The 26,289-nt window shown below is 40.6% G+C and overlaps 4 protein-coding genes across 5 annotated transcripts; 2 read left to right on the plus strand and 2 right to left on the minus strand.

Moving 5' to 3' along the window:
* Positions 1 to 1,554: 1,554 nt before the first annotated feature.
* LOC132700674 (activator of 90 kDa heat shock protein ATPase homolog 1) lies at positions 1,555 to 2,944 on the plus strand. Its single transcript, XM_060668155.1, has 3 exons — positions 1,555 to 2,079; positions 2,135 to 2,665; positions 2,719 to 2,944. Exons 1-3 carry the CDS (start codon positions 1,720 to 1,722, stop codon positions 2,857 to 2,859), a joined length of 1,032 nt encoding a protein of 343 aa, XP_060524138.1. The 5' UTR covers positions 1,555 to 1,719; the 3' UTR covers positions 2,860 to 2,944.
* Positions 2,945 to 3,654: 710 nt separating this feature from the next.
* Positions 3,655 to 5,096, minus strand: LOC132700797 (zinc finger C4H2 domain-containing protein). 2 transcript variants are annotated; one of them, XM_060668337.1, is made up of 5 exons: positions 4,938 to 5,096; positions 4,715 to 4,886; positions 4,486 to 4,664; positions 4,192 to 4,428; positions 3,655 to 4,117 (listed from the first exon to the last, which is right to left on the minus strand). In XM_060668337.1, exons 1-5 carry the CDS (start codon positions 4,994 to 4,996, stop codon positions 3,985 to 3,987), a joined length of 780 nt encoding a protein of 259 aa, XP_060524320.1. In that variant the 5' UTR covers positions 4,997 to 5,096; the 3' UTR covers positions 3,655 to 3,984. The 2 variants fall into 2 exon arrangements, with proteins under 2 accessions (XP_060524320.1, XP_060524319.1); XM_060668336.1 differs by having other exon boundaries at positions 4,174 to 4,428.
* Positions 5,097 to 5,642: 546 nt separating this feature from the next.
* On the plus strand, positions 5,643 to 6,368 carry LOC132700282 (cytochrome c oxidase assembly factor 5). Its single transcript, XM_060667457.1, has 3 exons — positions 5,643 to 5,991; positions 6,041 to 6,136; positions 6,191 to 6,368. Exons 1-3 carry the CDS (start codon positions 5,887 to 5,889, stop codon positions 6,230 to 6,232), a joined length of 243 nt encoding a protein of 80 aa, XP_060523440.1. The 5' UTR covers positions 5,643 to 5,886; the 3' UTR covers positions 6,233 to 6,368.
* Positions 6,317 to 25,695, minus strand: LOC132700281 (endoribonuclease Dicer). The gene is made up of 12 exons (XM_060667456.1): positions 25,294 to 25,695; positions 25,010 to 25,242; positions 23,249 to 23,489; positions 22,759 to 23,191; positions 20,829 to 21,611; positions 18,804 to 19,016; positions 15,863 to 16,396; positions 11,106 to 12,011; positions 10,020 to 10,384; positions 8,040 to 8,700; positions 6,596 to 6,783; positions 6,317 to 6,537 (listed from the first exon to the last, which is right to left on the minus strand). The coding sequence occupies exons 1-12, from the start codon at positions 25,458 to 25,460 to the stop codon at positions 6,390 to 6,392; spliced, it is 4,872 nt and encodes a 1,623-aa protein (XP_060523439.1). The 5' UTR covers positions 25,461 to 25,695; the 3' UTR covers positions 6,317 to 6,389.
* Between the last annotated feature and the right edge of the window lie 594 nt (positions 25,696 to 26,289).

A 26,289-nucleotide genomic window follows, 5' to 3' on the forward strand; every position in this document is an offset into this window, starting at 1 on the left:
ACGTGTATCATATCGTGAGCGTCCCGCTTCCCGGCGTCTCCTATTCAGCCGTTTCAAGCGACGCGTACGTAAATCGAAACGCCGTCGCGTTTTATTACCCACTTTTTACGGAACAATTCCCTTTGTCGTTTTCGGCGCACGTGGCGCCATCTATCCGGTACTCGGTCAAGCGCTCCGCTCGAAATGGCTTTGCGGTGGCGCTAATAAAAATCACCTTGTGGATCTATGATTTATTTCTTTATCTTGAATAATGGCTTACTCGTCTTATTATTATTTCAATGGGATCGTTTAATGCACGTGATCAATGCCAGATTTCGTTTCTACGCGGGGGAAACGCAAAAAGGGAAGTCCGCTTTTCAACCCTAATGTTTATGCCCCAGGTTCGCCCATGCCCGTCCGGCCGATTCGTATTTGGCCCCGGTAACGTTTAAAATGACATTTGAATGTACCGTCCGATTTTGTTCTCTCGACTGTGAGTATTAACGTTTTTTTTTTCGTTTCGCTTGAACATTTTAGAGCTAACTTGAATATTAATCTTCTTGCGAATTTCTAAACCTCTAAACTCAATGTGACGCATAATGGAAAAAAGGTGATATTAAGGGTATAAGAGCTGGTTTTTCAATTTGATGGCTTTCAGGAACGTGTTTGCCGTTTAACTAACAAACTGTGCTCCAACCATCGATAAAGACTGGTTTATTGAAGAACATGTAGATCGGGATTGCATAGACTATGAAGCTAGGCCGTACCCACCTCAAAATCATTTAATGAAAGTTCTTAATTAGTGTGCGCTATGGTACTGCGCTCAGATTTATTTTTTTGACGCATTGGAATATGTTGAATATATGACGTTCTAACGTATTTTTCCGATGGTTACTTTTGTATTGTAAATACATTGCAATCTTTATTTGTGTTTCAAGATTTTGCCATTTTTTTTCCTTGCAATGGATTTTTATTCGATGTGCATGGTTCATTTCGCGTTACCTGATAATAAAATGGTTTAAAAACGTTTGTAAATTTATGTGTGCGTTTAAGCAATATTACAGGATTTTTTTAACACTCCCAATCCGGTGATGGACCGCTGGCTCGCCGTGCGATAAAAATATGTATGATGCGAAAACGCGATGTCAAGAACTTTATTCGAAAACGTATTTTTTTTTGCAATTTAATTACGTTCAGTTTGGAATTTCAGCTTTCGAACTTTACCAGGGACGTTTAGCCCTTTCGTAACCGTCATTGACGCGGATTTTTCTATTCACGTATCGCACCGTCAGAAAGCTTCACGTTTACCGTGTAAGGGAAGCACAACACGTCATAATTTTAGTAGAAAATAAATTAATTATCGAACAATTTAAACTTTTTCTTTCCTTGATACATTCTACACTAGATCTAGACGCTCCGCACACTCGCGAAAACTTTCAATATCTCAAAAACAAAATCTGATCTAAACCACGCCCAAATATCGGACAAAATTGCTTTTTGTAGCGAAATATTCGGTTTTTAGGAGCTTGCTGGTGGCGCCGTCTATCCGTCGAGCATCCAATGACGTCGCTCGTGCGACGCCGCGTCATCTGTCGGCCGTGGCGCCGTCATCGACGGGGTCACGGCGGGCGCAAACAATTTCTAGAACGTTTCTCGAACAGCGGAGCGAATACTAACCTCGCGGGTTGAAATCTGGCGACTACTTTTCGTGGTTTACTTCGACACGGTTTTCGGGAGAAAATGGCCAAGTGGGGCGAGGGCGATCCGCGCTGGATCGTCGAGGAAAGGCCGGACGCGACCAACGTCAACAACTGGCACTGGACGGAGAAAAACGCGGGGCCCTGGTCTCGCGATCAGATCGCGCTCCTGTTCCACGACGTGCCCTTAAAATCGGACTTCGCGGACGTCGCGATCGCGGGGGTCGAGCAGTGCGAGGGCGAGGCCTCCGCGAACAACCGCAAAGGCAAGCTCATCTTCTTCTATGAGTGGGACATTGTCTTAAACTGGCACGGAAAACTGAAGGGGGGCAGCGGTCGCGAGTTCAAGGGGAAAATCAAAATCCCAAACCTGTCCGAGGAAAACGACATGTCGGATTTGGACGTGAGTAATTTTTTTTAGCTTTCGACGATGTGTCCGACGGCGGTCGGCGTTGCAGATTCAAATATCGGTACTGGATAGCGACGACGAGGGCGACAAACTCAGGCAGGTCATGCTGAAAGAGGGCAAAGTCGCGGTGAGGGAACGGCTCGGCGAGTACGTGAAGAATTTGAAAAACGAGTTCTCGAAGGGCATGATCCTGCCCATGAAAGACCAAGTGAAGCCGGACAGTGTGAGGAATTTGGCGAGCGGCTTCAACAAGAAAGTGAACGTGGCGCCCGTCGCGGCGCCGGAAATCAAAAACGCGAACTCAAAAATCGAAACGACGAGCCTAACCCAGACGCACCGGTTCCAATGCACCGCCGAGGACTTCTACAACGCCCTGACGAAGGTCGAAATGGTGACCGCCTTCACTAGGGGAGCTGTGAGGCTCGAGCCGTGCCGAGGGGGACGATTCGAACTGTTCGGCGGTAACATTGTAGGGTGGTTCGAGGAGCTCGTGGCCAATGAGAAAATCGTGCAACGTTGGCGGTACAAACAGTGGCCCGAAGGGCACTACTCCACTGTGGTGTTGAAAATCGAACAAAAGGTGAGCGAGGGATTGGGGAGCGTCGGGGATTTGAGTAAAAATGGGGGTTTCAGGCGGACCACACGGAGGTAACGCTAGAACAAAAGGGAGTACCGGTGGGAGAGGCGGACGTCACCAGGTCCAACTGGGACCGGTACTACTGGGACGCCATGAAGCAGGCTTTCGGGTTCGGGGCCTTTTTCGCGGACCTATAGCGGCTTTGCCGGTCGGCCGAGTGTAAAATTCGTTGATTTGTATTTATTTTCTTTATCCTCGCTTTGGTAATAAACTCTCGTCTTGAAAGAACCCGCTTTTACTTGTACCACCTAACCTACGCGTAATACACAAACACTCGCTACGGCCATATCGAAAAAAACATGTCACGTCCCGAGCTTTCGACCAATCAAAATTGACTTTCCATGGATCGCCATGGCAACCCGTACTCATGAGCGCCTATATAAAAATCGGTCATTGCTTTTATTATAACCCGCACTTTGCATCTATTTCATTCTAAACCTCATGACCTGTCAGAGGGCATGCTGGTTGCCGAACGCGGAGACGTCATTGGTTAAAAACGAGATTTTAAATCAACCTGAAAATTCAACGAGATGCGGTAGTGTTAACCAATCAAAACCGATTTTTTTTTTACAGAATGGCTCAGCAGCTATAACGTTTAAATTTTTTGTCGGTGGCCATGTTGACTGTTTTATTTGCAGTTTTGCTAAAAGTGCGTGTTACGCGACTGGCTCACAACAAATAATCCCTTAAACGTGGAGAAAGACGATCGATTAAAATATATTGTGTATATTGTAATGCTTGATTTCGACACGATAAAAGAAATTTTCAAATAAAGATAGACGCAGTTATGAGCAAACGAAGAAAATAGAAGAAACAAATCTAGATGGTTTTATGCACATAAAAAGACTAGGACGAACAGGTTTTGAAAATCCAAAAATTATGTAAATAGCGCATTGTAATTATAATAACAAAATATAAAAATAAGAAACCTCTTATTATTGGTTTAAACATATATTCGTCGCTTAACCTACACATAAAACACGAACACTCGGTATAGGGTTATATATAAATATGGTTAAAATACGAAAAAAGCGCCTGCCATATTGGCCAGGACATTTTAAAAATCCAAAAAAAGGACCACACACATGTACCACATAAAAAAAAGGGTTTCATTTTTTTTTCCCGAAAATTAAACTTTGAAGAACTGCTAGCGGCCATGTTGACTTTCGAACTTGGAAGGATTCATTGGTCCGCGTCCCGACAGGCGTTGGCTGTCAAAAAGTGAACCCTGGTAGTTTTTTTTATCCCTTCGAGGCCGGACATCAATGGTCCTTCTTCTTCGGCTTCTTCGGGTTTCGGGACCTCGACTTGGCCTTGCATAGCGGGCATATCGGTGCGTTGCGATGGATTTGCTGGTGGCAACTGAGACACGACTTCATGGGGGGCGGTTGCTGCCTGAAAACGTCGTCGAATTACAGAAAACCGGTCCGGGCCCCAAAAAAATCCGGCACCTCAAACCGAGATCGGACCTGAAAGTGGGCGCCGGTGGCCCCGGATGCGAGGGCGTCATCCCTCCCGACCTCCCCGATTCTGGTTTGTTGGCGACGAGTCGGAGCGGATTGGGGGGCGGCAGGAACGTGGGCGGCAACGGCGGCGCCAACGAGCCCAGGGAACCGTCCGAGGAAGTCAACGGCCTCGTCCAGTCTGCAGTCTTGGAGAAACCTGTCGATTGGTTCTTGGTCGAGTTGTACAGCTGAGAAAATTTCCTAAAATACTTGGTGTGGTAAGCGAGACGGGCCGATAAAAATGCATTGCGGGGTTACTCTGGAGTTATCACGGTGCCCTCTTCCTCGTGGAGATCGGGCAGACGTTCCAGACCCAGACACTCACGCCGCAGGCGGTCTATCTCGCTCTTTAACGGTAAGTACTCTTCGTGCAGTCTCAGCGCTGCGTTCATCGACCTCGACCTGCTCTCCTCCGCTTGTTTTATGACGGTTTCCATCTAAAACATCATCCATAACAATGGAACTTACATTGGGACAATGATTATACTGAATTGATGTCGGCGTGAATCTGCCTGAGCTCCTCGACGTGCGACATCTTCTCCTGCAAGAGCAAGTCCATCTCCTGCTTGTACTCAGACAGCGATTTTTCCTCCTGATCCTGAGACTCCACCTCGCAGATCAGCCGCGCTTTCAGTTTCTCCAACTGTATCGTTTTCGCCCTGAAACGTCGCGTAAAAAAATCGGTTATTTTTCAATGAAAGGAAAATTACCTGATTTCTTTAACCGCCTCGAGTTTCGCGAAAACCGCCCTTTCATCCGTCGCGGTCATCTTGTAAAATTTTGTAAAATATTCAACAAACAAACAACACACAAGCACAGATAAACTGTCAAATTCGAGCGTCTCCCTCTCTTACTTCTATTGCCTTAGATTACTGGGATCACTCGGCGACTTACAATAATAGTTCCACACTTTCTTTATAACTCTGGACGGAGACTAAATTAAAAGGGACTGGACGGATCCATCGCCATTCGAGAGGAACGAAAACAACAATTATAAACGTTATTCAAAAAACTTTGATCGATAACAAATAACGGCATCCCCCGCTTACCCGCGGATTAACCATCAAAATACGTGAACTGCCAACAACAGCGGGGCCGACAACGATTAGACACTTTAAAACATACAGTAAACACTAAGAATATTAAATCTATACTGTAGAAGCGGATTGCAAGGTTTTGGGGGACGATTACAAGGGATTCTGTCGGGAGCGCACGGAGGTTAAACCGCCATGTGCAATGCTCACGACAGTATCCTAATTCGAGCGTTTTTCATTTTAGCCATAGCAATGCAAGTTCTTATTAGCAATGCTGCTTAGAAATCTTTATTATCGTTTATTGTATTAAAATTGCGTGCAAAAAATCATGTACCAATTGCATCGTGTCTGCCTCGGGCGTTATGGAACATTGGACCATCTGTCAATTCAAAGCTGGTCGACGTGCGTTCGAGACGGGCTAATGATCCTTGCGAATTGCTTTGAAAATAAGAAGAATCGCTTTAGTTAGGAAATTTATTTCGCTGTAACATTAGATAATATTACTTCCATTAAGTTGTTTAGGGTCTAAGGAAATAATATCCGACGCTGCGTTAAGTATCCAAGACTTGACGTAGTGCCCTTTTAGGAACGTTTCTCGAAAGTGTTTACGTTTGGATTTGAAGACATGCAATATTTGGAAGAAGGCGAGAAATTGGCGGACAAGAGGCCATGCGCTGTGCTCCGAGCCGACCTCAAGATGTGCCTGATTGAAAGCGACTGCTGCAAAAAAGTGAGTCGGGTGGATTCGAGCGCATCGTCGTGTAATACTCAAATTCCAGCATAGGAAGACCCCGAGGGACTGTCTGAAGGACGACTCGATACCCGACCAATGCAAACAACTGCGTTTTTCCTTCTTCGAGTGCAAACGATCCATAGTAAGTTGTCGATTGTACAGTAACGGAAATGTCACTAAGTTACCTTACTCGTAGCTTGATGCTAGAACGCGGTTCAGAGGTCGAAAGGGCTCATAGTTCGGTGGAATTCCAAGCTCTTTTTTAGGTGTAAATAAAAGTTTAGCGTTTATAAAGAGTTCTTCATCAAAAAAAAAAAAAAACAATAGTTGAAACTTTATTATATCAAATATATAAAAAAACTTAACAAACATTTGTAATGTAAAACTGGCGTCGTTCAGCTGAGGAAACGCAGGGCTAGCTTGGCGGCCGCCTTCTTCGCGAGGGCCTTGTTTGATCCGAACCCATGGACCCTTTGCATGTGCCCGTTCGTCATAAACTCTAGTGGCACCATCACCTTGCCTTTCTGCACGTCCACGGGCTTGCTGAAAGAAAAAAAGAAAGACGTTCTCGTCGCCCCCGGTGGTGTGCCCAGACAAATACCCGAAAATGGGGTGCGGATTCGGGGCCCACTCGTACAGACGGCGGACCAGATTTTTCGGGACGTTCGCGCTAAACGCTTCAAGTTCTTTCCACATCAGTCGATGGAACACGGACCACACCTGCCTCAGGTCCTTTCCGCTGTCCAGATATATCGCTCCCGCCACCGATTCAAATAAATCGCCCAGTACCTATAAATTATAATAATAATAAATAAAATAAAACAAAAATTGATGACCTGTACAAGGAAATGATTAGAACTTTAATGCTTCTGCCGGCGACTTTTCAAAGATTTTTTGATAGTTACCATTAAAATTGATATATATATATATATATATATATATATATATATATATATATATATATATATATATATATATATATATATATATATATATATATATATATATATATATATATATATATATATGGAAAAAAAAATACATAAACTTAGGTCCCTGGGTATTAAATATTTAAATTAAAAAAAAAAACTTTTTAAAATTGTGTATAACGAACTGTAGATAGCTTTTTTAAGATAAAATAGTAGCTCGTGATGAACCAGGTAGCCAGAGAGAATAAGTGGATAAATAAATATAGAAAATAATAAAATAAATGAATAAATACATACCGCTCAGAGTCTACAAATTACACAATATAAAAAAAAAATAATGACCTACAGAAGAAAATTACTAGAACTTTAAATTTTAAATTTTTATTTCTTGACTTGTTTTTATTTAATTTATTTCTCAGAAATTTCGACTTATTTTTCAGAAATTCTGACTTGTTTCTCAGAAATTTCGATTGTTTCAAAAAATTCCGACTCGTTCCTCGGACATTTCGACTTATTTTTCAAAAATTTGTACTTATTTTTCCAAAATTTTGACTCAGTGTTTCGGGCAATTTGACTTGTTTCTCAGAAATTCTGGTTCTTTTTTTTTAACCAACTTATTTCTCAGAATTTACTACTTGTTTGAAAGAAATTCTGATTTGGTTCTCGGAAATTTCGACTTGTTTTGCAGAAAATTTGTCCTATTTTGACTCAGACAATTTGATTTTTTTTCAGAAATTTTCATTTGTTTTTTTTATTCAAATTAATTTTAAGAAATTCTGACTCGGTTGTCGGAAATTTCGACTTGTTTTTGAGAAATGTTGACTTATCTTTCTAAAATTTTGACTCAGTTTTTCAGACAATTTGACTTGTTTCTCATTCTGATTTTTTTTTTAAATTAACTCATTTCTCAGAAATTACGACTTGTTTTTCCGAAATTCTGACTTACTTTTCAGAAATCCGACTCGTTTCTCAGCCTATTAAAACCTACATTTTATTTTTGCTGTCTTTCCGGCTTTTTCTTTTTTTTTTTTTAATGTTTCTCTTGATAATCAAAATTAGATAAATAACATATCGGTAACTGGTAATCTCGGTGAATACTTTCCAACCGGTTCGTACTTTGGGCACGTCGATGTACTCGGCGATGTTGAGGCGGTCGTCGTCGTCGACGCCCTCCGTCAGCCACGAGAGCACCTCGTCGTCGACCTCGAAGCCCTTCGCCTCCACGTAGCCGGCGAACGTGTCCACCAACCCCTGCAGCTTGCTGCTGGTCAGCAGCAGATGCTTGTGCAGGTTATACTTGACCGTCAGGGTGGCGAACGTGTTGTTGTTGACCAGGGCGGATCTCAAATCGGTCAATTCCCCGGGCGACAAGTTTCCGCACGATTCGTAGATGTGACACGTGATCAAAAAGTCGAGCACCGCGTCGCCGACGAACTCGAGCTTCTCGTACGACTGCGTGATCCGATTGGTCGAATACGAGGCGTGCGTCAGCGCTTGCAGCAGGTACCCGCGGTTCCGGAAACGGTACCCGAGCGTCGCCTCGATTTCCGCGCACAACGGCACGTGACGCACCACTTCCGCGACCGTCGTCTTTTCCGGCCTTAAGATCGGGTCTGCGGGCTCGGCGTCGAGGAGGTCGGCTAGACGTTCCGACGGCGGCACCACGCCCACCCACTCGAGGAATTTGAGGCCCCCCGCGATGCCGCAACACTCGAAATAGGCGCCGAGGAGGGCCTCCACGCAATCGGCCACCTGCTTGTCGCCGACGTGGTTCGACCTGGAGAAGGGCGCGATCTCAAAAATATTCGCTAATTTTTCACAAATTTCGACTTAAAATAAATATCTGACATATTTCTCCGAAATTCTGATTTTATTTTTCAGAAATTTTAACTTGATTTCCAGAAATTCAGACTTAAGACAAAATTATAACTTATTTCTCGGAAATTTTGACTTAAAATAAAATTCTGACTTGTTTCTTAGAAATTTTGACTTGATTCCCAGAAATTAAGACTTAAGACAGCAAATTTTGACTTATTCTTCAGAAATTTTTACTGATTTTTCTCAGAAATTCTTACATTTTCTGAAATTTTGACTTTGTTCCTGAGAACGTCTGACCTAAATTACAAAATTCCGTCATTTTATTTTTTTTTTACTTGTTTCTCGGAAATTCCGAATTGTTGTTAAAAAAAGGTTACTCTTAGGAAATTTCACTTATTTTTCGGAAATTCTGAGTTTGTTTCTTAAAAATTCTGATGTCAGAAACTTCTGACTTGACTTATTTCTCAGAAACTTTTACTTTTTTTTCCCGAAACTCTTACTTGTTTATCTGTCCTTTTTTTTCATAAATTTTGACTTGTTTTTCTAAATTTCGCAATTGTCATGTCAAAAAAATAAAACAAAAACTTACAATTTTAATTATCATCTTATAAAAACTGTGTATATCTGATGTTTCGATTTGCAATGTTCCTTACGACATGCTAATGTCAGCAATTTTGATTTATATCAATAATTTTGACTTATTTCTCAGAAATTCTGACTTATTTTTTGTTTATCAAATATTATGAATATGTTTCTCAGAAATGGTTAGTTGGAAAAATTTTGATTTCTTTTTCAGAAATGCAAGTTCGACAATTTCTTGAATCATTGTCCAGCACTTTCAAGCAAAACGATAGAAATTCCTCAAAAATTTTTTCCTTAAAAATTCCGACTTGTTTCTTAGAAATTCTCAATTCTTTCCCAGGAATTCTGACGTTTGACGGAAATCCCAACTCGTTTTTCTAAAATTCTGACTTGTTACTCAAAAATGTCGACTTGTTTCTCAGAAATTCTGACTTATCACCACTAGTTTTTCCGAAACTCTGACTCTACTCAAAAATTCTGACTCTTAGAACTGCTAACTTCTTTCTTAGAAATTTTGACTTATGACCGAAATTCCAACTAGTTGTATGAAATTCTGACTTGTTCATCAAAAATTCCGATTTGTTTCTCAGAAATTCTGACTTATGAAAGAAATTCCAACTAGTTTTTCTGAAATTCTGACTTGTTCTTTAAAAATTCTGATTTATTCCTCAAAAATTCTGACTTAAGTGGTTCAACCTGAAGAATGGCGCTATCTCGTTGATAAGCCCGTCCTCGCTGGGGTCGGGTTCGGTGCGGTCTTCGATGATGGCGGCGACCGTCTCGGCGGAGAGCGTCCCCGACGTCTGCTCGTCCACGGGGATCCAGACGTGGTAGAGGGAGGCGAGCGCCGCTTCCCCGTTCCCAATCCGACTCGTCACCAATTCGGGGATCTTGAAACCGGGCGGCAGCCAATTCGAAAGCTGAAGATCGGCGTTTTTCAAGGTGGCGGCGATGTGTTTCAGCTTTCCCAAGTAGTACAGGTTCTTGTTGCTGATCAGACGACCCTTTAGGGTCGTCGACAGGCCCTCGTTGTACGACGAGAATCTCAGGTAGATGTAGATCTGCGAAACGGAACCGCCCCGATATCACCATCACGCGTAAGCGATACGATCATTTCGAGGAATCCGGAATATTTATAAACAGTGGTGCGTGCGGTAGTTTGTAGCAGGGGGAAAAACGCGGAAAACTTTATATTTTTCATCGAATGCAAATAGAAATTTTGTGAAAAATGTTTTTTGCCACTTTTATCTTTTTGCGTCCAACAGTGCGCAAATTTATCACTTGACGTCAGAGCACCGGGTCCAAGTGCATCGTCGTCGAAACTATTTTCATCACAGACAGAAATTTCGTCAAAAAGAGGCTTGTCCACTTTTTCCTAGAATCTAGCCGTCGCAGGCTGAAAAACTTGAATTATTCATCGAATGCGAGCACCAGTTTCAAGTGCACCCTCGTCATAACTATTTACATCACAGACAAAAACTTCGTCAAAAATAGTTCTTCACACATTTTCCTAGAATCTAGAGAAATCCATAAGATGGAAGAAGTATTTTCGACAAAAAAAAAACTGAAAAACTTGGAATTCGAACAATATTACGCAAATTTCTTATTCTGACGTCAGAGTACCGGGTCCAAGTGTATCGTCGTCGTAACTATTTTGATCGCATACGGAAATTTCGTCAATCTAACGAATCCATGAGATGGTAGTATTTTCAAAAAAAAAAAAATAATAAAACAAAAGAAAACTTCGGGGCACCAGGTCCCGGTGCGCCGTCACCCACCCACCGTCGCGAACATCTTCAGGAACGAGTCGCCGAGCGTCTCGAGCCGCTCCATGTTGACGACGTCGTTCGCTTTCGCGGTCGTGGCCGCCTTGTAGATGACGGCCAGCTCGGGCCCTTCGGCGACGGCTTCGCGTTCCAGCAGCCCGATCGGCCGGAACGCGTAGTCCTTGTGGTAGGTGAGGGCGAGACGGTTGCCGCCCTTCGCCGCCCTATCGTTTTTCAAGTGGACGTCGCCCTCGCGGAGCGTCGTCCCGATGAACTTTTCGTAGTACTCGACGTCCATGACGGTGACATCGTCGATGTCGCGCTCCACGTCCTTCGGCTCCTCGATGTCCTTCCACGGGTAGTCGCGTTCGAGCACCCGGTGCGCGTAGTCCTTGTGAACGTTGAGGGCGGGCAATTGGGTCACCTCGAACCCATTTACGGACGACGCCCTCGCCGTCGTTTCCTTCGTTCCTGCGACGCGCGGCTCGTAATTCAGCAGATGGCGGTCGAGTTCGAGCGGCGTCTTGACGAAGACGACGTCCCGCCCGAGCCCCGCCTCCCTCGCGATCGTCGACCTCAATAGCTCCAGACGGAACAGGAAGGACAACCGCGAGAGGACGGTCGGCAGCAACGCGGCCTGGAGCCAGAGCGGCGCCGGAAAGTCCTGCCTGACGACGAGCTCGGGCACCAGGTGGATCTCGAGCTCGTCGAACTTGTCGTCCCGCCCCTTTTTCGAGTCGCCGCGTGGCTTGTAACAGTTGCGACGCTGCGACAACGCCTTGACGTAGAGGAGAGGCAGCTCGGGCTTGGCCAGCTGCAGGTTGTGCTTTTCCCTGAAGTAGTCCTCGTACGTCGCGAACGATTCGTTCGGGAACTCGCTCCAGGCTGTTTTCCCGAAGGTCACCTCAGTCACGAGGTAGAACTAAGGCAAAAGGGCGTGAAAAACGGTCACGAGCAGCAGCGGACGAGTGTCGTCTTAATCTTGCCGGTACTGTTCTTTGTGGTTACGTTAGTAATTACGATTGCGATTTTTGACTTCCATCGGTTACGAGAGAGAGAGATAGAGATCGCACATCAAGACCCGTTTAAATCCACGTTTCCGAATTTGCCGATCAATTTATTTCATTCGTTGAGACGCGATTATTTATTTATTTATTTAGATACATCGATCAACAGGGTAAACCCAACTACAGAACAGAACAAATTAAAAAAAACTGCAAAAACACAGGGGCGGAGCACCCCCTAGAAGGATCATGGCCCCCGCGGGGGGCGATTGTGTTTTCAGGTTATGTTCGCCTGAATCCCCTTTATGCAACTACTAAAATGCTAATACAAAGTAAAATAAAACAAAAATAGAATTATATGCCATTCCTTAAAAAACATGTTTTATCAAGCTGGAAACTTGCCGAGTTGCACAGGTCGCACATTCTTTGGAAAGGAGAAAATTTTAAAATATTCGTACGCGGCGTAGAAAGGTAAAAGGGTTGATCTACTCTGCAGGTAACCCGGCAAACACCAAAGTTCAATTTTGATAAGAGACCCGGATCGACAACCTGATTATGAATAATTTTCTGCAGGAATACCGCCGAGTGACAATGGCGGCCAGAACGTTATGCCTATTACGAAGCGAAGTATTACTTATATCAATTGGTGGATACTTATTCGGAGTTTCAAGAATTGTTTTTTGCATATAATATCGCCGTATTCTAATTTAAATCTGACAAATGCGTAGTACAGAGTTAATAAAGTTTCTAAATCTGTTAAGTCTCGAGAGTTCCGAGCTATAAACCCGTACATTTTATTCGCGGCAGACACATCGGCGTCCATATGTGGAATGAAAGAAAGTTTAGGGTCAAAAATGACACTTAGATCAACAAAATTGGCTGGACGCTGAACTACGATGTCATTCATTTGGTAATCATATCTGATAATATTACTTTTAAATGAATACGTCATGACATTACATTTGAAGGGATTTAACAAGTTATTATGGTCACACCAGTTTTCAATACGTTTTAAATTCAGGCAGTCTTGAATGGTATCAATTTTGCAGAACAACTTTAACATCAACACTTTCGACAATGTCATTAATAAAAATATTAAATAGAAGGGGGCCTAAATTGTTGCCTTGAGGAACACCGGATGTTGCGACATATCCTACAGACTTGAGTCCATCAAATATAACAAATCAATTAAACTTAGAAATAAGTATCCCACGATCAAGTCTGTCAAACGCCTTCGAAAAATCGGTATAGACAACGTCGGTTTGAGATCGCAAGTCTAGATTTTCAGCTATAACTTGGGGGATATTTGCCAGATTAGTAATGGTAGACCGCCCTATCATAAAAGTTATCTATCATGGAAGTTATGACAATAAATTGTCATAACTTCCAGATATCAGACACAGTGCAAGGTTTAAGGCACGTATTCAATAGAACTCTAAGTGATAGAGCAAGGACACTCGCACAGTCGCTATTATCAAATGTAAAATTTGAAGAAGGGTTAGCAGAGTAAGACTTACACCCTGACCCTGACATTCGTTTTATCACTGAATTACAAACTGATAGAACTTCCCATTTTTAGATAAGATATTCTTATCAATAAAAAATCAGACCTAACATTGTTTACAGAAAACCTACGCACACAGACCGATACCTTAATGCATTGTCACATCACCATCATCACCACAGATCCGCAAAATCTCAACCCGACTCACTGAACAAAGAAATAAAACACCTTACCGCCGCTCTTCTTTCTAATAATTTCCACATTAGAGACATTAAGCGTTCCATTACAAAATACACCTCACCACAACCTTCCAATAGCAATGAGCCCGGACTTGTCACTTCCAAAGATCACTGATCACAATCTCTCAACATCTTCGATCCGTCAAAGACAAAATTTCATTTGAGATGCACTCCATGCATATGTGACAAAAAAATACATTAGAGAGAGAGAGAGAGCGAACGAAAAATATCAACTAAGCTCAAAAAACATGAAAGAACCTTCAGACTTAAGACAAATAAACTTATCTGCAGATGCCCAACACATTCACGAAACCGGACATAAAATTTTATTCGATAAAATTAAAATTCTTGCACGTAATCAATTCTTCTACCAACGAAAAATCCGAGAATCTATATAAATCTGTATGATACATGAAACTTGAAATTCTCTCTCGACACGGTTTACGACACCGTTCAAATAAAATTATTACATTTTTAACGGTTTAACGGATACTCTAGATTTTTCGCCCTGTATATAATCCAAACAATGTTCGAAACAGAGGAAAAAAATACTTGTCTTCTGAAACCATCCAGTACGTCGTAATAGTAAATGACGTAATCGCGTCAGGGCGTGAAACGGTGATTTTCAAACCGTAGATACAAAAATTGTAGCTCTTGATGCATTGTACAATACCGTTTAAAAATATTTTTTTACGAATTTTGGTTTACGGGCTAATAATTTACTCTGGAAAGGAACAATTTTCGGGGTCTTTTAGATTTTTGTCTATAATTGAAAACCCCTGTACATAATCGAAAAAATGCTTGAAATAGAAGTTATAGTATCCGAACCTTCCGCGTCTCCTGGTAAAATAATTTTGCTGATCAGGTTAATAGTTTTCCAGAAATTTAGTTTTTTCAAAAAAAAAAAAAAAACTCAAAAACTAAAAAAAATTACTTGGCAGGTATTGATTGCTTTCTACGGTTTAAATGTGGGTGTGGACTTTCACTTCTCTGCTAAATTTGAAGTCGATAGTTGCAAATTTGAGACATATATTGCATTTTTGAATATGGTACAGAATATCCCGAACACCCTGTACAATATGTGAAAACCTAAAATACAAAAGTTTTAGCAGTCCATACGGACTATATGGTCGCGTGAAAGAAAATAACCAACTAAAACACAGCCTTCTAGTTATGGTCAATTATCCTTATAAGGGGAACCCAATTTTCAGTTTTTTGAAATTTGCCGGCGCACCCTGAACATTTTTAAAAAATCAACAAGAATAAAAGATTTTGTCTACGATCTCGCGCGTCTTCTGGTTCAAGAATTTTTTCGATCGAGTATACCGTTTTTTTTCTCGACACCCTACAAACGCGTTTTTTAAATATTTAAAAATACTTTCCGAACCCCCAGGACTCCCAATTTCAATAGTTTCCGTTAGGAGACTAAACTCTATATTTGTGCCAATTCACTTGTCGAGTTTCATATCGATGTACAAAAATCGCAAAAAAAGGCAGATGTCAATTTCCAATCGCGGCCATTTCCTATGTACTTATGTGTCTCGTGGTCAGTTTAAAAAGAGCAAAATTTCAGCTCCCTCGCTCGAACCGTTCGGAAGTTATTCGCGTTTTTATGGAGCTTCTACAGAGAACAGACAACGGAGATCGGAGAACAGAGAAAAAATTAAAACGTTTATTTTTCGAAGCTGTACGACGCTCCGTTGCAGAAGATATAGGTTTCGTTGCCAAGCGCGTATACTTTCGAAAAATCGATGAAACGAAGTAACAAGTTCGACTCAACAAAAACCGACACAGGAGGAATCCAGAAATTTTGCAAAATATTAAGGAGAAAATGGGAGGCGACGGCTCGATATGTTGCGCAGCGAGGAAAATTTGAAGCCTGTAGCTGCGGCCGTTCGAAAAACTTGGTTACGGAGAACTGAAGCGGGAGAACAGAGAACGGACAAAAAATAATTTTCTAACGCGTCGGTTGCTTATATACATATTATGGTTTTTATGATTTTGGTTAAAAATTTGAACGACGTACCCCGGTGTCTCTGTACCAAGGTGCGACGATCTTCCTCAGGTACCCGTCGAGGTCGACCTCCAGGTTCGACTTTTCCTCGTGGCTCGGCTCGGCGACTTCTTCGATCTTCTTGTAGCGTTTGAGGACGCCGAAGTCGACTGCGCCTCGCTTCCTGTCGACGGGCACGATCCACATGGACTCTCCGCCGTCGGAATTGTCGACCACGAGGAACTCTTTCAGGCAACGCAGCATGTCGGCGTAGACGAGGACGTTAAACGCCTTGACGTCATCGATGTCGCCGGCGTCGAGACGGACACATGACGCGTTGACCCGCAAAGAGACGGACAACGTGCCTTGCGACACGTACACTGGGAAATCGCATACGGTGGGCGCCGGTTTCGGCGTGATGACGCCGTAGCAGAGGTCCGAGTCGTACATGTCGAATATGGCGGCCGTATTAACGTTCTCGCTCCGCGCGAACATCGGCCTCAGCTCGATGATGTGGAGGTAAACCCGGTCGGCGAGGGGCAACGCCCCCGTGACGCACGGGGGGATCTGTAAACGTGGGGGACTTTGCCGAAATTTGGGGTGGAAATTAAGTTGTTTTCATCGAAACTGCCACACATTTTTTTTTTGTTTACAAACATTATCTGGTACCAAGACCTACACGTTTAAAGTTAGTGATGCAACCAGTTCAGCAACTGCAGAAAAGACAGAAAATGATAAATAATCAACGTTCTTAGCAATCTGAAAAATTTAGAAATATCTGTTAAAAGACAAAGATTGAATAGCAATTTGATCAGCGAAGATTTGGTTAAAGGAAAAACGAATTTCATTGTTCGCAGAAAATGTAAAGGAACAGGTTATTTTCGCATTAAAACATGCTAAACATTCACATTCACAGCTAATGGTATATGTTCGCTACAAAGGTGCAGATAATTTTGAAGAGAAGTTGCTGTTTTGTTCTCTTCCCAAGTTGAGATCGCGTGGAAGGTTTAAAATGGGAAAACTGTATTTCTGTATGTTTGGTCATGTTAATGGTTTTTTGCTCCGTAAGACCTATATTTGCCCTCAAAAACTTCCCACATGTCCGTTACAGAGAACAGAAACGGGGGAACTGAGAACAGACAAAAAATAAAATACGTCGTTTTTCGACGCCGAATCGATCTGTATCGACGTCGACGGCGTACTGTCGACCGATACCGAAGCCCGGTCTGATTTACTACTTTAAACGACAATTCTATAGAGGCATTATTAAAAATAAGTAAAAAAATGTGTTTCGGTTAGTTATAGCGGTACTCAGTCAATATCAGAAAAATGTGAAAAAAATACTTTTGCGAGAATCAGAGAGATCCGAAGCAACAACTGTGTATCACAAGAACTTTAAAAGATTCCGTAACAGAGAACATACACGGGGGAACAGAGAAAATTTAAAATACGTCGTTTTTCGACGCCGTATCGATCGGTATCGACCGATATCGAGATTTGTAGGGTAGGAAAAGTCGAACTGAGGCGGCTTTCACTTGATGAAAATCCATTTAACAAAAAATGTTTCGAGAACACCGTATCTTTGTCAAATGTAATATTTACAAACTACCTGCTACTACATATACCAAAAAATGCCAATAAAACCTTAATTAATGTTGGAGAGGTATTTAAATCTAACTGATCGTTAAGTATTACATTTGAATGTCTCATTTTGTTAATCTCCGTGGCTTCCAATAAATTTAATTTTCTACTTTTTGTGCCTGTAGGTAAAATATCAAAATTATCGTCAAAAATGTGTTTTTCTGTGTTTTGTCTAATATAAATTTTAGGACATGATCCGCATTTCAACCCGTTGACACCTAATTTTTGAGATTTTTTTATTTTTTAAAAATTTTCTTAGTTATGAAATCTATTTTTAAACCACAATTTGACAAATGTTTTGAAACTTTTTCACTGGGTTCTCCTATTCATGTAATTGTTTTAAACTGTTCGTGTTCTGTATCAGGTTTCGGATAAATAGAGTTTACTGTTGTCTGGATTAATTTTTTATTTATAATTTTATCGATAATGGACGGATTGTAGCCGTTGTTCAGTGCAATTAGTTTAATGATATTAAGTTCTTTGTTGTAATTTTCTGTTGAGAGTGGCGTATTAAGAGGCCTGTGTATAAAATGTGAAAGGCAGCCATTTTGCGTGTATAAGGGTGATTTGAGCTGTTACGTATGACTATCCCTGTGTGAAGGTTTATGGTAAATAGAAAAATCTAATTTGTTTTGCGTTTTCGTAATAGTTAAGTCTAAAAAATTAATAGAGTTATCCTGTTCAATCTCGATAGTGATAGTGAAATCTACTAAATCTATCACATTCATACTCGGAAATAAGTTTTGTACATCAAAAGACAATAGTGCTGCATTAGAAGGGAAGTTTGATATCTTTAATTTTGTTGATTAATTGAAAATAATTTGTTATTACAAATTTTGGTTTCAAATCTGTGTGGAACTTTAAAGATATTTACTAATTTTTTTGAGAGTTTAACTGCTGGAGCCGTTACATAAGACACGACTAGTCTAATGGGCATATCTTGTTTATGCAATTTAACCAAAGAATTTAATTTCGGCGGTTGTGGATTCATAATTGTTAATAAATACTTGTCACTCAATAGTGTGGAGTTAGTAATTGATTGATTGAATTATTGAGTGTTTGATACATTGGAAAAGTACGGGTTTAAGAAAATTGTTACTTTTTGAAATATATTCTGGGAGATCGATAGCTATGACGTGCACATATGATGTTATTTCCAGAAGCTTTGTTTTTGATAGATATTACTAGTGACATTTGAGAAATTTCTTGGTGTTTGTTGTTATTTATTAATTGAGAATTTATCATATTCGCTAATCCATGTTTGTTTAAATTAGAATCGTTAATGTCCTTAATTGTTAATTCACGGTCGATCCCTAAACAGTCTAATACTCACCACGTGCCTGTGAAGGCGTTTCCGTTTGTTGGTGCCAGCGTCGGGCTCTTTGACGGCGGGATAATGCGCGAAAAGGAACCCGACGTCCTCTTCGGGCACGCGCCTCTTGCGCGGCGCCAGCGAATCGTCCAACTCGCCGCACTTGTGAAGCATCTCGCACGTCTTCAATGCGGCGGCGCGCTTCGCCAGCTTTAGTCCGGGCATGAAGGGGCCCTGCACGACACCAGTACTTTAAGACAATTTCATAAAGGAACTATTATTGCGCACAGCACATTCACCAAAACCTTCCTGAATGTTATCTTACCGATTAATTTTAGAACTCAAGGGTTGAAATTTGGTGTTTTTTTGTCCAAAAAGTGAATCCGGACAAGGTCGAGGGAGCGGTGAGTTTAGACTGTCAAATAAAGCGTTTTGAGGTTATACTCAAAGGTGGACCGAATTGAAGAGACACTAAGGAAGCAAAGATTAAAATTCCTATCGAATTAAAAATTGATTTTTTTCTTTCTATTCTAGTAACTATATTAAAAAAAATATGATATTCGATTTGACCAGTCAAAGATTTCGATTTCTCTTAAAGAACTTGAAAAAATGACATAACCTCAAAATGACACAAATTTTATTGGACAGCCTTATTATACCACATCCGTGCTACTACTTTTCTCATAAACAAGAAAGAGCAATTATTTTGTTACCGCATCAGATCCATGGCAAAACCATCCACAAAACACGCCCGTTTCTAAGAAGTTATAAAATACAATTTTAAATTAAAATTAGATTGATATCAAAAACACAGATAGAAACAAAACAATTTTGAAAAATACTTTTGCAAGAACGGGGAAAGGACAGGATGCTTCACATTTCGGAAAAGTATTTAAGAAACATGAAATATAATTAAAATTTCTATCTATTAATTTAACATAGCTGTTTATTGCTATTTTATACTATGGTATGTGTATTTTGTTCTTTTTTTATAGTAAGGCAAGAAAAAGTTAAAAGACCAAGAAAAATAAAGTATAGCCAAATTTTTGACGAATATGTCAGAATTTCTAAGCCGCAATTTGTAAAAAGAATGTAAAAATTTCTGAGCAATAAGAATATTTGACGCAAGTGATAATTTCTGAAAAAAAGTTATAATTCCTGAAAAATAAGTCACAATTTCTGAGAAATAAGTAAGACTAAGAATTTATGAAAAAGAAGTTCGAAGATATCAGTCAAAATACCCAACTTAAGTTAGTCACAATTTCTAAAAAATAAGCCCGATTTTTTTAAAATTACGGAAGAAGACTTGATTGATTAATTGCTCTTAATCCTTTTTTATCAGAAATTCTGAATTGAATTAGATATTCTGACTTCCTTAGAAGTTCTTATTTACTTCTCAGAAATTCTGACTTATTTCTCAAAAAAAATCAAAAATTTTTGAGTTTCGCATTTTGGTGCCAGTATTCTGTATTCATCGGAAAATTAAAAATATTACATAACCTTCAAAGTAATTTTCTTGATACTCGACTCCTTAAATGTAACTTTTATTCCAACAAAACAATGCCGCAATGGTAAATGTCGATATCGACAAAGAATGTAGTGAAAAAGAGTTTTTTTTTTAATTTCTATATATATATGTATATATATATATATATATATATATATATATATATATATATATATATATATATATATATATATATATATATATATATATATATATATATATATATATATATATATATATATATATATATATATATATATATATATATATATATATATATATATATATGCCAAAAAAATTATATGACCATCTAAGTCGTTGTCCTTCATATTCGACTCTTAGTGTTAATTTAAGATAGTAAATGTCGATATCGATCAAGAATTTGCCGAAAAAGAGTTTTTTTTTTCGATTTCAAAGCTTCCAGTTCTCCATATATACCGAAAGAAATATATTTTCTTTCTTTCTCCACAAGAAAAAGACCTTTCCCGAGAAAAACTAAACGATTATCGACCTGCCCAACACCCTCCCCCCATACTCACGGTGACCACGTCGATGGGGCAAATGATGGGCATCCGGATGACGACGCTGCACAACTGCCTGCCGTCTCCGTTCAGTTTCTTTTGGTAAAACAGCTCGGGGGCGTGGTCGGTGTACTTGTCGGACGGCAGACTCTGACAGTACGTGGCCAGCAACGATATGGCGGAGGTAGACGTGACCCGCGCGGAATTCGGACTCGAGTCGACGAAGTACGGACGCAGACAGTCCTCCTGGTAGAGGTCGCTGAGGTCGGCGTCCGAAGGCTCGCTGCGATTCAGGTTCTCACCGATAAGGAGGTCGTTGAGGATGCCCTCGATCTGTTGGTACTCCCGGTACCGTGCCATGAACTTGTCCATCGCGTCCGCGTCGACCAGCATCACGTACCTGCTGGATTTGTTCCTGGCACGTCCTTTCGACTGGATGTAAGAGCGATACTCCTCGGGCATTTCGAATTTGACCACCAACGAGCACGTCCCGATGTCCACGCCCTCCTCCAGTACGTTCGATGCGACCAACACGTTCAGGTCATTGTTGTCGAACTGTTGCAGGATCTCGCGGCCCCTTTTCGAAAGGTACATCCCCTCCCTCGTGTTCGAATAAGGGTTCGAGTTGTTCCCGACGAGGAAATTCGCCTTGATGTAGGCGAGGTCGGGCGAAGCCTTGCTCAGGCTGTTCAAAACGTAGTAGATCACCTTCGCCGTGAAGCGACGTTTGGTGAATATGAGCGCGCTCAGGTCCTGCGACGTTTTCGGGTAATGCTCGAAGAGGCCGATCAATTTTCTCATCTGCGTTTTACGAGAAACGTTCGCCTCGATAACATTAAATTAAAACGAGCGACAAACAACGAAATACATTTCCCACGTAAATTAGAATTTCTGGAAAACAAGTCACAATACCTTACATAAGTCAGAATTTTTGAGAGCATCAAGATGTCTGCAAAAGAAGCCAACATTTCTGAGACGCAAGTCGAGATTTCTAAGTAACAAGCCACAATTTCTAAAAAATAACTCAACATTTCTGAAAAATATGTAAAAAGTTTCGAAGAAAATGTAAGAATTTCTGAGAAATAAGTCAGAATATCTGACATAAATCGGAATTTCTAAGAAGCAAATTAAAATTTCGGAAAAACAACATAACCAGTATATTGAGAAGAAAAAGTCATCAAAGGAATTTCTGAAAAAGAAGTAAGAAATTTTGAAAACAAGTCGCAATTTATTACATAAGTCAGAATTTTTGAGAAGGAAGTTAGTTTTGGTTAATTTTCAACTTTTAAATTATTTCAAAATGAATCAAGTAAGAATATAATGTAAAGATATATCAATATTTCGTAGAAAATCTTTTTCAAGTCACGATGTTTTACATAAGTCAGAATTTCTAAGAAAAAATTCGGAATGTCTGTAAAACAAGTCAGAATTTTTGAGAAAATCAAAATGTCTGTAAAACAAGTCAGAATTTCTGAGAAGCACGTCAGCATTTCTAAGGAACAGCCAAATTTTCCGAAAAACAAGTCACAATTTCTTACAAAAGGCCAAATTTCTGATTGAGAAACTCAAAATGTCTTTAAAACAACAGACTTTCTAAAAACAAGTAATAATTTCTGAAAAGTTTTTGAACTATAAAAGCATGTATACTTATATATTACGATATGGAAAAAAAGTGGAGTCAAATAAAATAGGTGTCAATGCGACTTGGAAATATATTGGTTTTAAATCGAAATTTCGAGTATTTTGAAATTTAAATACAACATTCCCATTTAAAATTTTGCATTTCAGCTGTAAAAAATAATCGTTATTTTTTTTTTTTGGATAAATATTCTCTGTTCTACATCAATATTTTTCTTATTTCAAATAAAATAAGCACGTAAGACATTTTAAAATTTCCATTAATTTTTTTCCAATTTTCAAAAAAAAAAAAAACGCCCCTCCCCCTCACCTTGTCCGACGAGAACAAAACGATCTTCTCGTACTCCGAGTGGCCACTCATCGCTCGCTGCAATATCTCCCTGCAGTAGCTGAGCATCGTCTGGACGTACTTGAGCATCCGACAGGTCTCGATCTCTTCGCAGTGTTTGCTGATCCTCTCCACTTGTATCGCGTGCGCCAGCAGCGCCTCGCAGCCCCCGTACGCCCCCAACCAGTCAATTTGCAGAATAATATCTTGGATCAGGTTCTCCAACTGCTTGAGCCCGCGGTTCTTGTTCAATGGCATCAATCCGGTGGACGGCGGCTCCACCACGGCCACCGGCACCTTGAAACTCCTGATAACGTCGATGACGTAGCTCAAGTGATGCTTGACGTTGATTTCGGCGGCGGTCGGCACGTGACGAGACACCTCGAGGATGTTCTCGGTGGGGTTGGTCGAGTAGCTGCGCCCAAAACACGCCCGGTGAAACAAAATCGCGGTGACAACCACGCCTCCTTACCCCACCACCTTGGCGAGACCGTCGACGGTCGCGACCTGACCGTGATAGGTGACCTCCAAAGCCCTCACGTTCTCTATCACCTTGGACGGTTTGCAATTGCCGTTCAATAGGGTCGCCGTCATGCCCAGCACTCTCGGTTTGTCGTGCAGGTGCTCGAAAAGCTTGCACAGCTGTCTCATCGGTTGATCGTTCACGCCGCGATGGCACTCGTCAAACACCAACAGATTGACCTTATTCAAATCTAAAAATAATTATTAATATCATTTTTTTGTACACGACACTGCTGACGATCGGATTGTGGTGGAACAGGTACGGAAATAATTGGAGGCCATGAGGAATCTAGTCAATCAGCGGGTATGGCTATCCTGGTCAAAGAGGATACCGCCCACATAGAGAAGTTAGTGAAAATGTCGTTATCTTGTCTATCGACCTCACTCACATCTAACAACAATTATAAATATTTTTTTTTACACCAAACTGGTTCTAATGCTACTGACGACCAGATTGTGGTGGAACAGTATTAAAATTTAAAAACAAATCGAACGTGCAGAATCTAGGGTAAAGTGCCTTATTTCAAACCATTGAGCGAAATGTTGTTAAGAAAAGTTGCTTAATTTTAAAAACTATTCCTTAACATTAACAATTGCATACTTTAGGCATATAAGAGGTTATTTTAATATTTATTTCCATGCGAACACTCGCGGGAAGATAGATTTTATGGAATTGAAAAGTATTTATTTATTTGCGGAACAAATATATTTCAGATAGATGCAATACTCAGTTAAGTCAACATGACCTATAAATTACTTTTTTGGTCTGGCTGGTCTTGGTTTTTGGGAGACCCAACTCTAGCGCTAGTAACAAATGTGATAACTTTATGAAAATTATATTGTTTCCCAGTTGGAAAATATTATAATATCAATTATAGGAGATAAGGTCTCATGACTTTATTTTTGGTGAAATTGCCGGCAAAATAGAAGAAATTTATAGCAAACAAATGTAAAGCCTGGATTGTATCTCGGAACTCATAGATACGTACGCCCCTGAAAGAGGTGTCTCTAGCAGGAATAGATTTGTTGGGACACAATGTTACTCTGTTAAAAAATCTTTACCTTTTTAACATAAAAAAACAATTGAAATGCACTTCTGCTTTCACCGAAAATGGCATCAACTTCCTTATTTTCAATGAAACACCCTATAAATTTTCTTATTTTATAGTTTATTATGTTTTTTTTTTTCGATAGCTCCAAAAGTTTTGAAAATAATAGGGTTTAAAAATTTCATGTCATTTTTTCTAAGTCAATTTCAATAAGAAAAAAAACATGTTTCAAGTTTTTGATGGAGGCCACATCAATGAAAAGGTGTATAAAATTACATATTAAAAATGTGTCCATTGAAGGGGTCTAATTTTATTAAAATTGAACGTTTGTATGAATGGAATTTATTTTTTTGTTTTTTTAATAAAAATGAGGGTTTTATAGGGGGTCTCCATTGGAAATTTTCTATTTTGATTTCAGTCCGAGGGTAGAACCCTGCGGAACACCCTTCTGCTGCCATTTCTATTAAACCCGAAAAAAATAGTATGACTGATTGAAAGCATAGCCAATATCACTGGTAATCTTGAATAGGGTTGTACCGCAGCCATAATTAGATCGGAGCCATTACTATCAAAGAAGGAGGAATGATTATAGGTGTCGGTTCGTTAAAAATCATTTGTAAAGACATATCAACTAGCAATTACCCTTAGCCTTTAACACTGACCTATAAAGCCGGAAATAGTCAGGTTGGCGAGTATCTGGACGGTCATAACGATAACCTGGTGCTTGTTGAATTCCTGGAGCCACTTGGACTTGGGCCAACCATCCAGGTTCATCTCGCCAGAGTAGCGGCCCACCTTGAAGCAAGTCCTTTTCTCGATCACTTTGGCGTGCTGATCGATCAAGGTGACGGTATTCACGAGAACAAAGGACAGCTTGCCCCCCTCACTGTACGACCTTCGACACATTGCCCGTTAAGGATTTGTGGGAATATCGAAAAGTACCTACTTGGCGAGGCTGTGGCCCATTTGCTTGAGCACCAGCACAGCGATAAACGTCTTGCCGGAGCCGGTCGGCAAATAAATTATCGTGTTTTTCTTCAACGCGATCTCCATCAGTTCCAGTTGGTAATTTCTGGGCGTAAATTCGTCGGCCGCGTTCGCCTCCATTGCCATCTATTGCTTATCGACACGATTTTACTGTGTGAAAACCACGTCACAAACGAACAGAGTTACCAAATTAAAAATAAATCTTTTCGGAGGAACGGGCACTTAGGTTGGCATTTGTTACCTGTCCTTTCTTTCTACCGGACACTTGTCTATTCCCATCGGGCGGACGTGATTTTGCGAAATTTAAAATCCTAATCCGTAACTGGGAATTTACACGGATTAAACCACAGAACCTAATTCAATTCAATTCAATTATGCGTTTCACAAAAAAATGTTGGGCTCGACTGCTAGGATCATTCGCCCATTGCCGACTTCCGTCGAGGATCTTCGCTTTTGGTCATGGACCAACACGTACAAAGAAGACATATAACCAATATTTGCTCAAACTGAACACTAAAAACACTAAGTCCACACAGTGGAAACCGATATCAAACTTGTGAGGACGAATACAAGGGATTCTGTCGGGAGCGAACGGAGGTTAAACCGCCGCGTGCAATGCTCCACCACAGAATCCCCACCACAGAACCTCACTCTCTCTCTCTCTCTCTCTCTCTCTCCTTTGCTGTTTACAAACAGTTGGGCAAGACTACTATGGCCATTCGCACCACAGAACTTTCTTCTTTGCTTTTTCCGTAACGTGAGCGCGTCTACCAAGGAAATTGGCCCATGCGCCTGAACCTAACCACAGAACATGATGAACTCATTTCCCAACGTTAGATTGCGGACAATTTGGGGGGCAGTTATCTTTAAATTACAGTGAAAAATAATAAAAATTCAATGCTTCGTGATTGATATCTTTTTATTTCGTAAATATAACAAGTTTATAGAAAAGAGA

The sequence above is a fragment of the Cylas formicarius genome, unplaced genomic scaffold, assembly GCF_029955315.1.
Source record: "Cylas formicarius isolate icCylForm1 unplaced genomic scaffold, icCylForm1.1 PGA_scaffold_4__25_contigs__length_36172078, whole genome shotgun sequence".
Taxonomy (NCBI): Eukaryota; Metazoa; Arthropoda; class Insecta; order Coleoptera; family Brentidae; genus Cylas; species Cylas formicarius.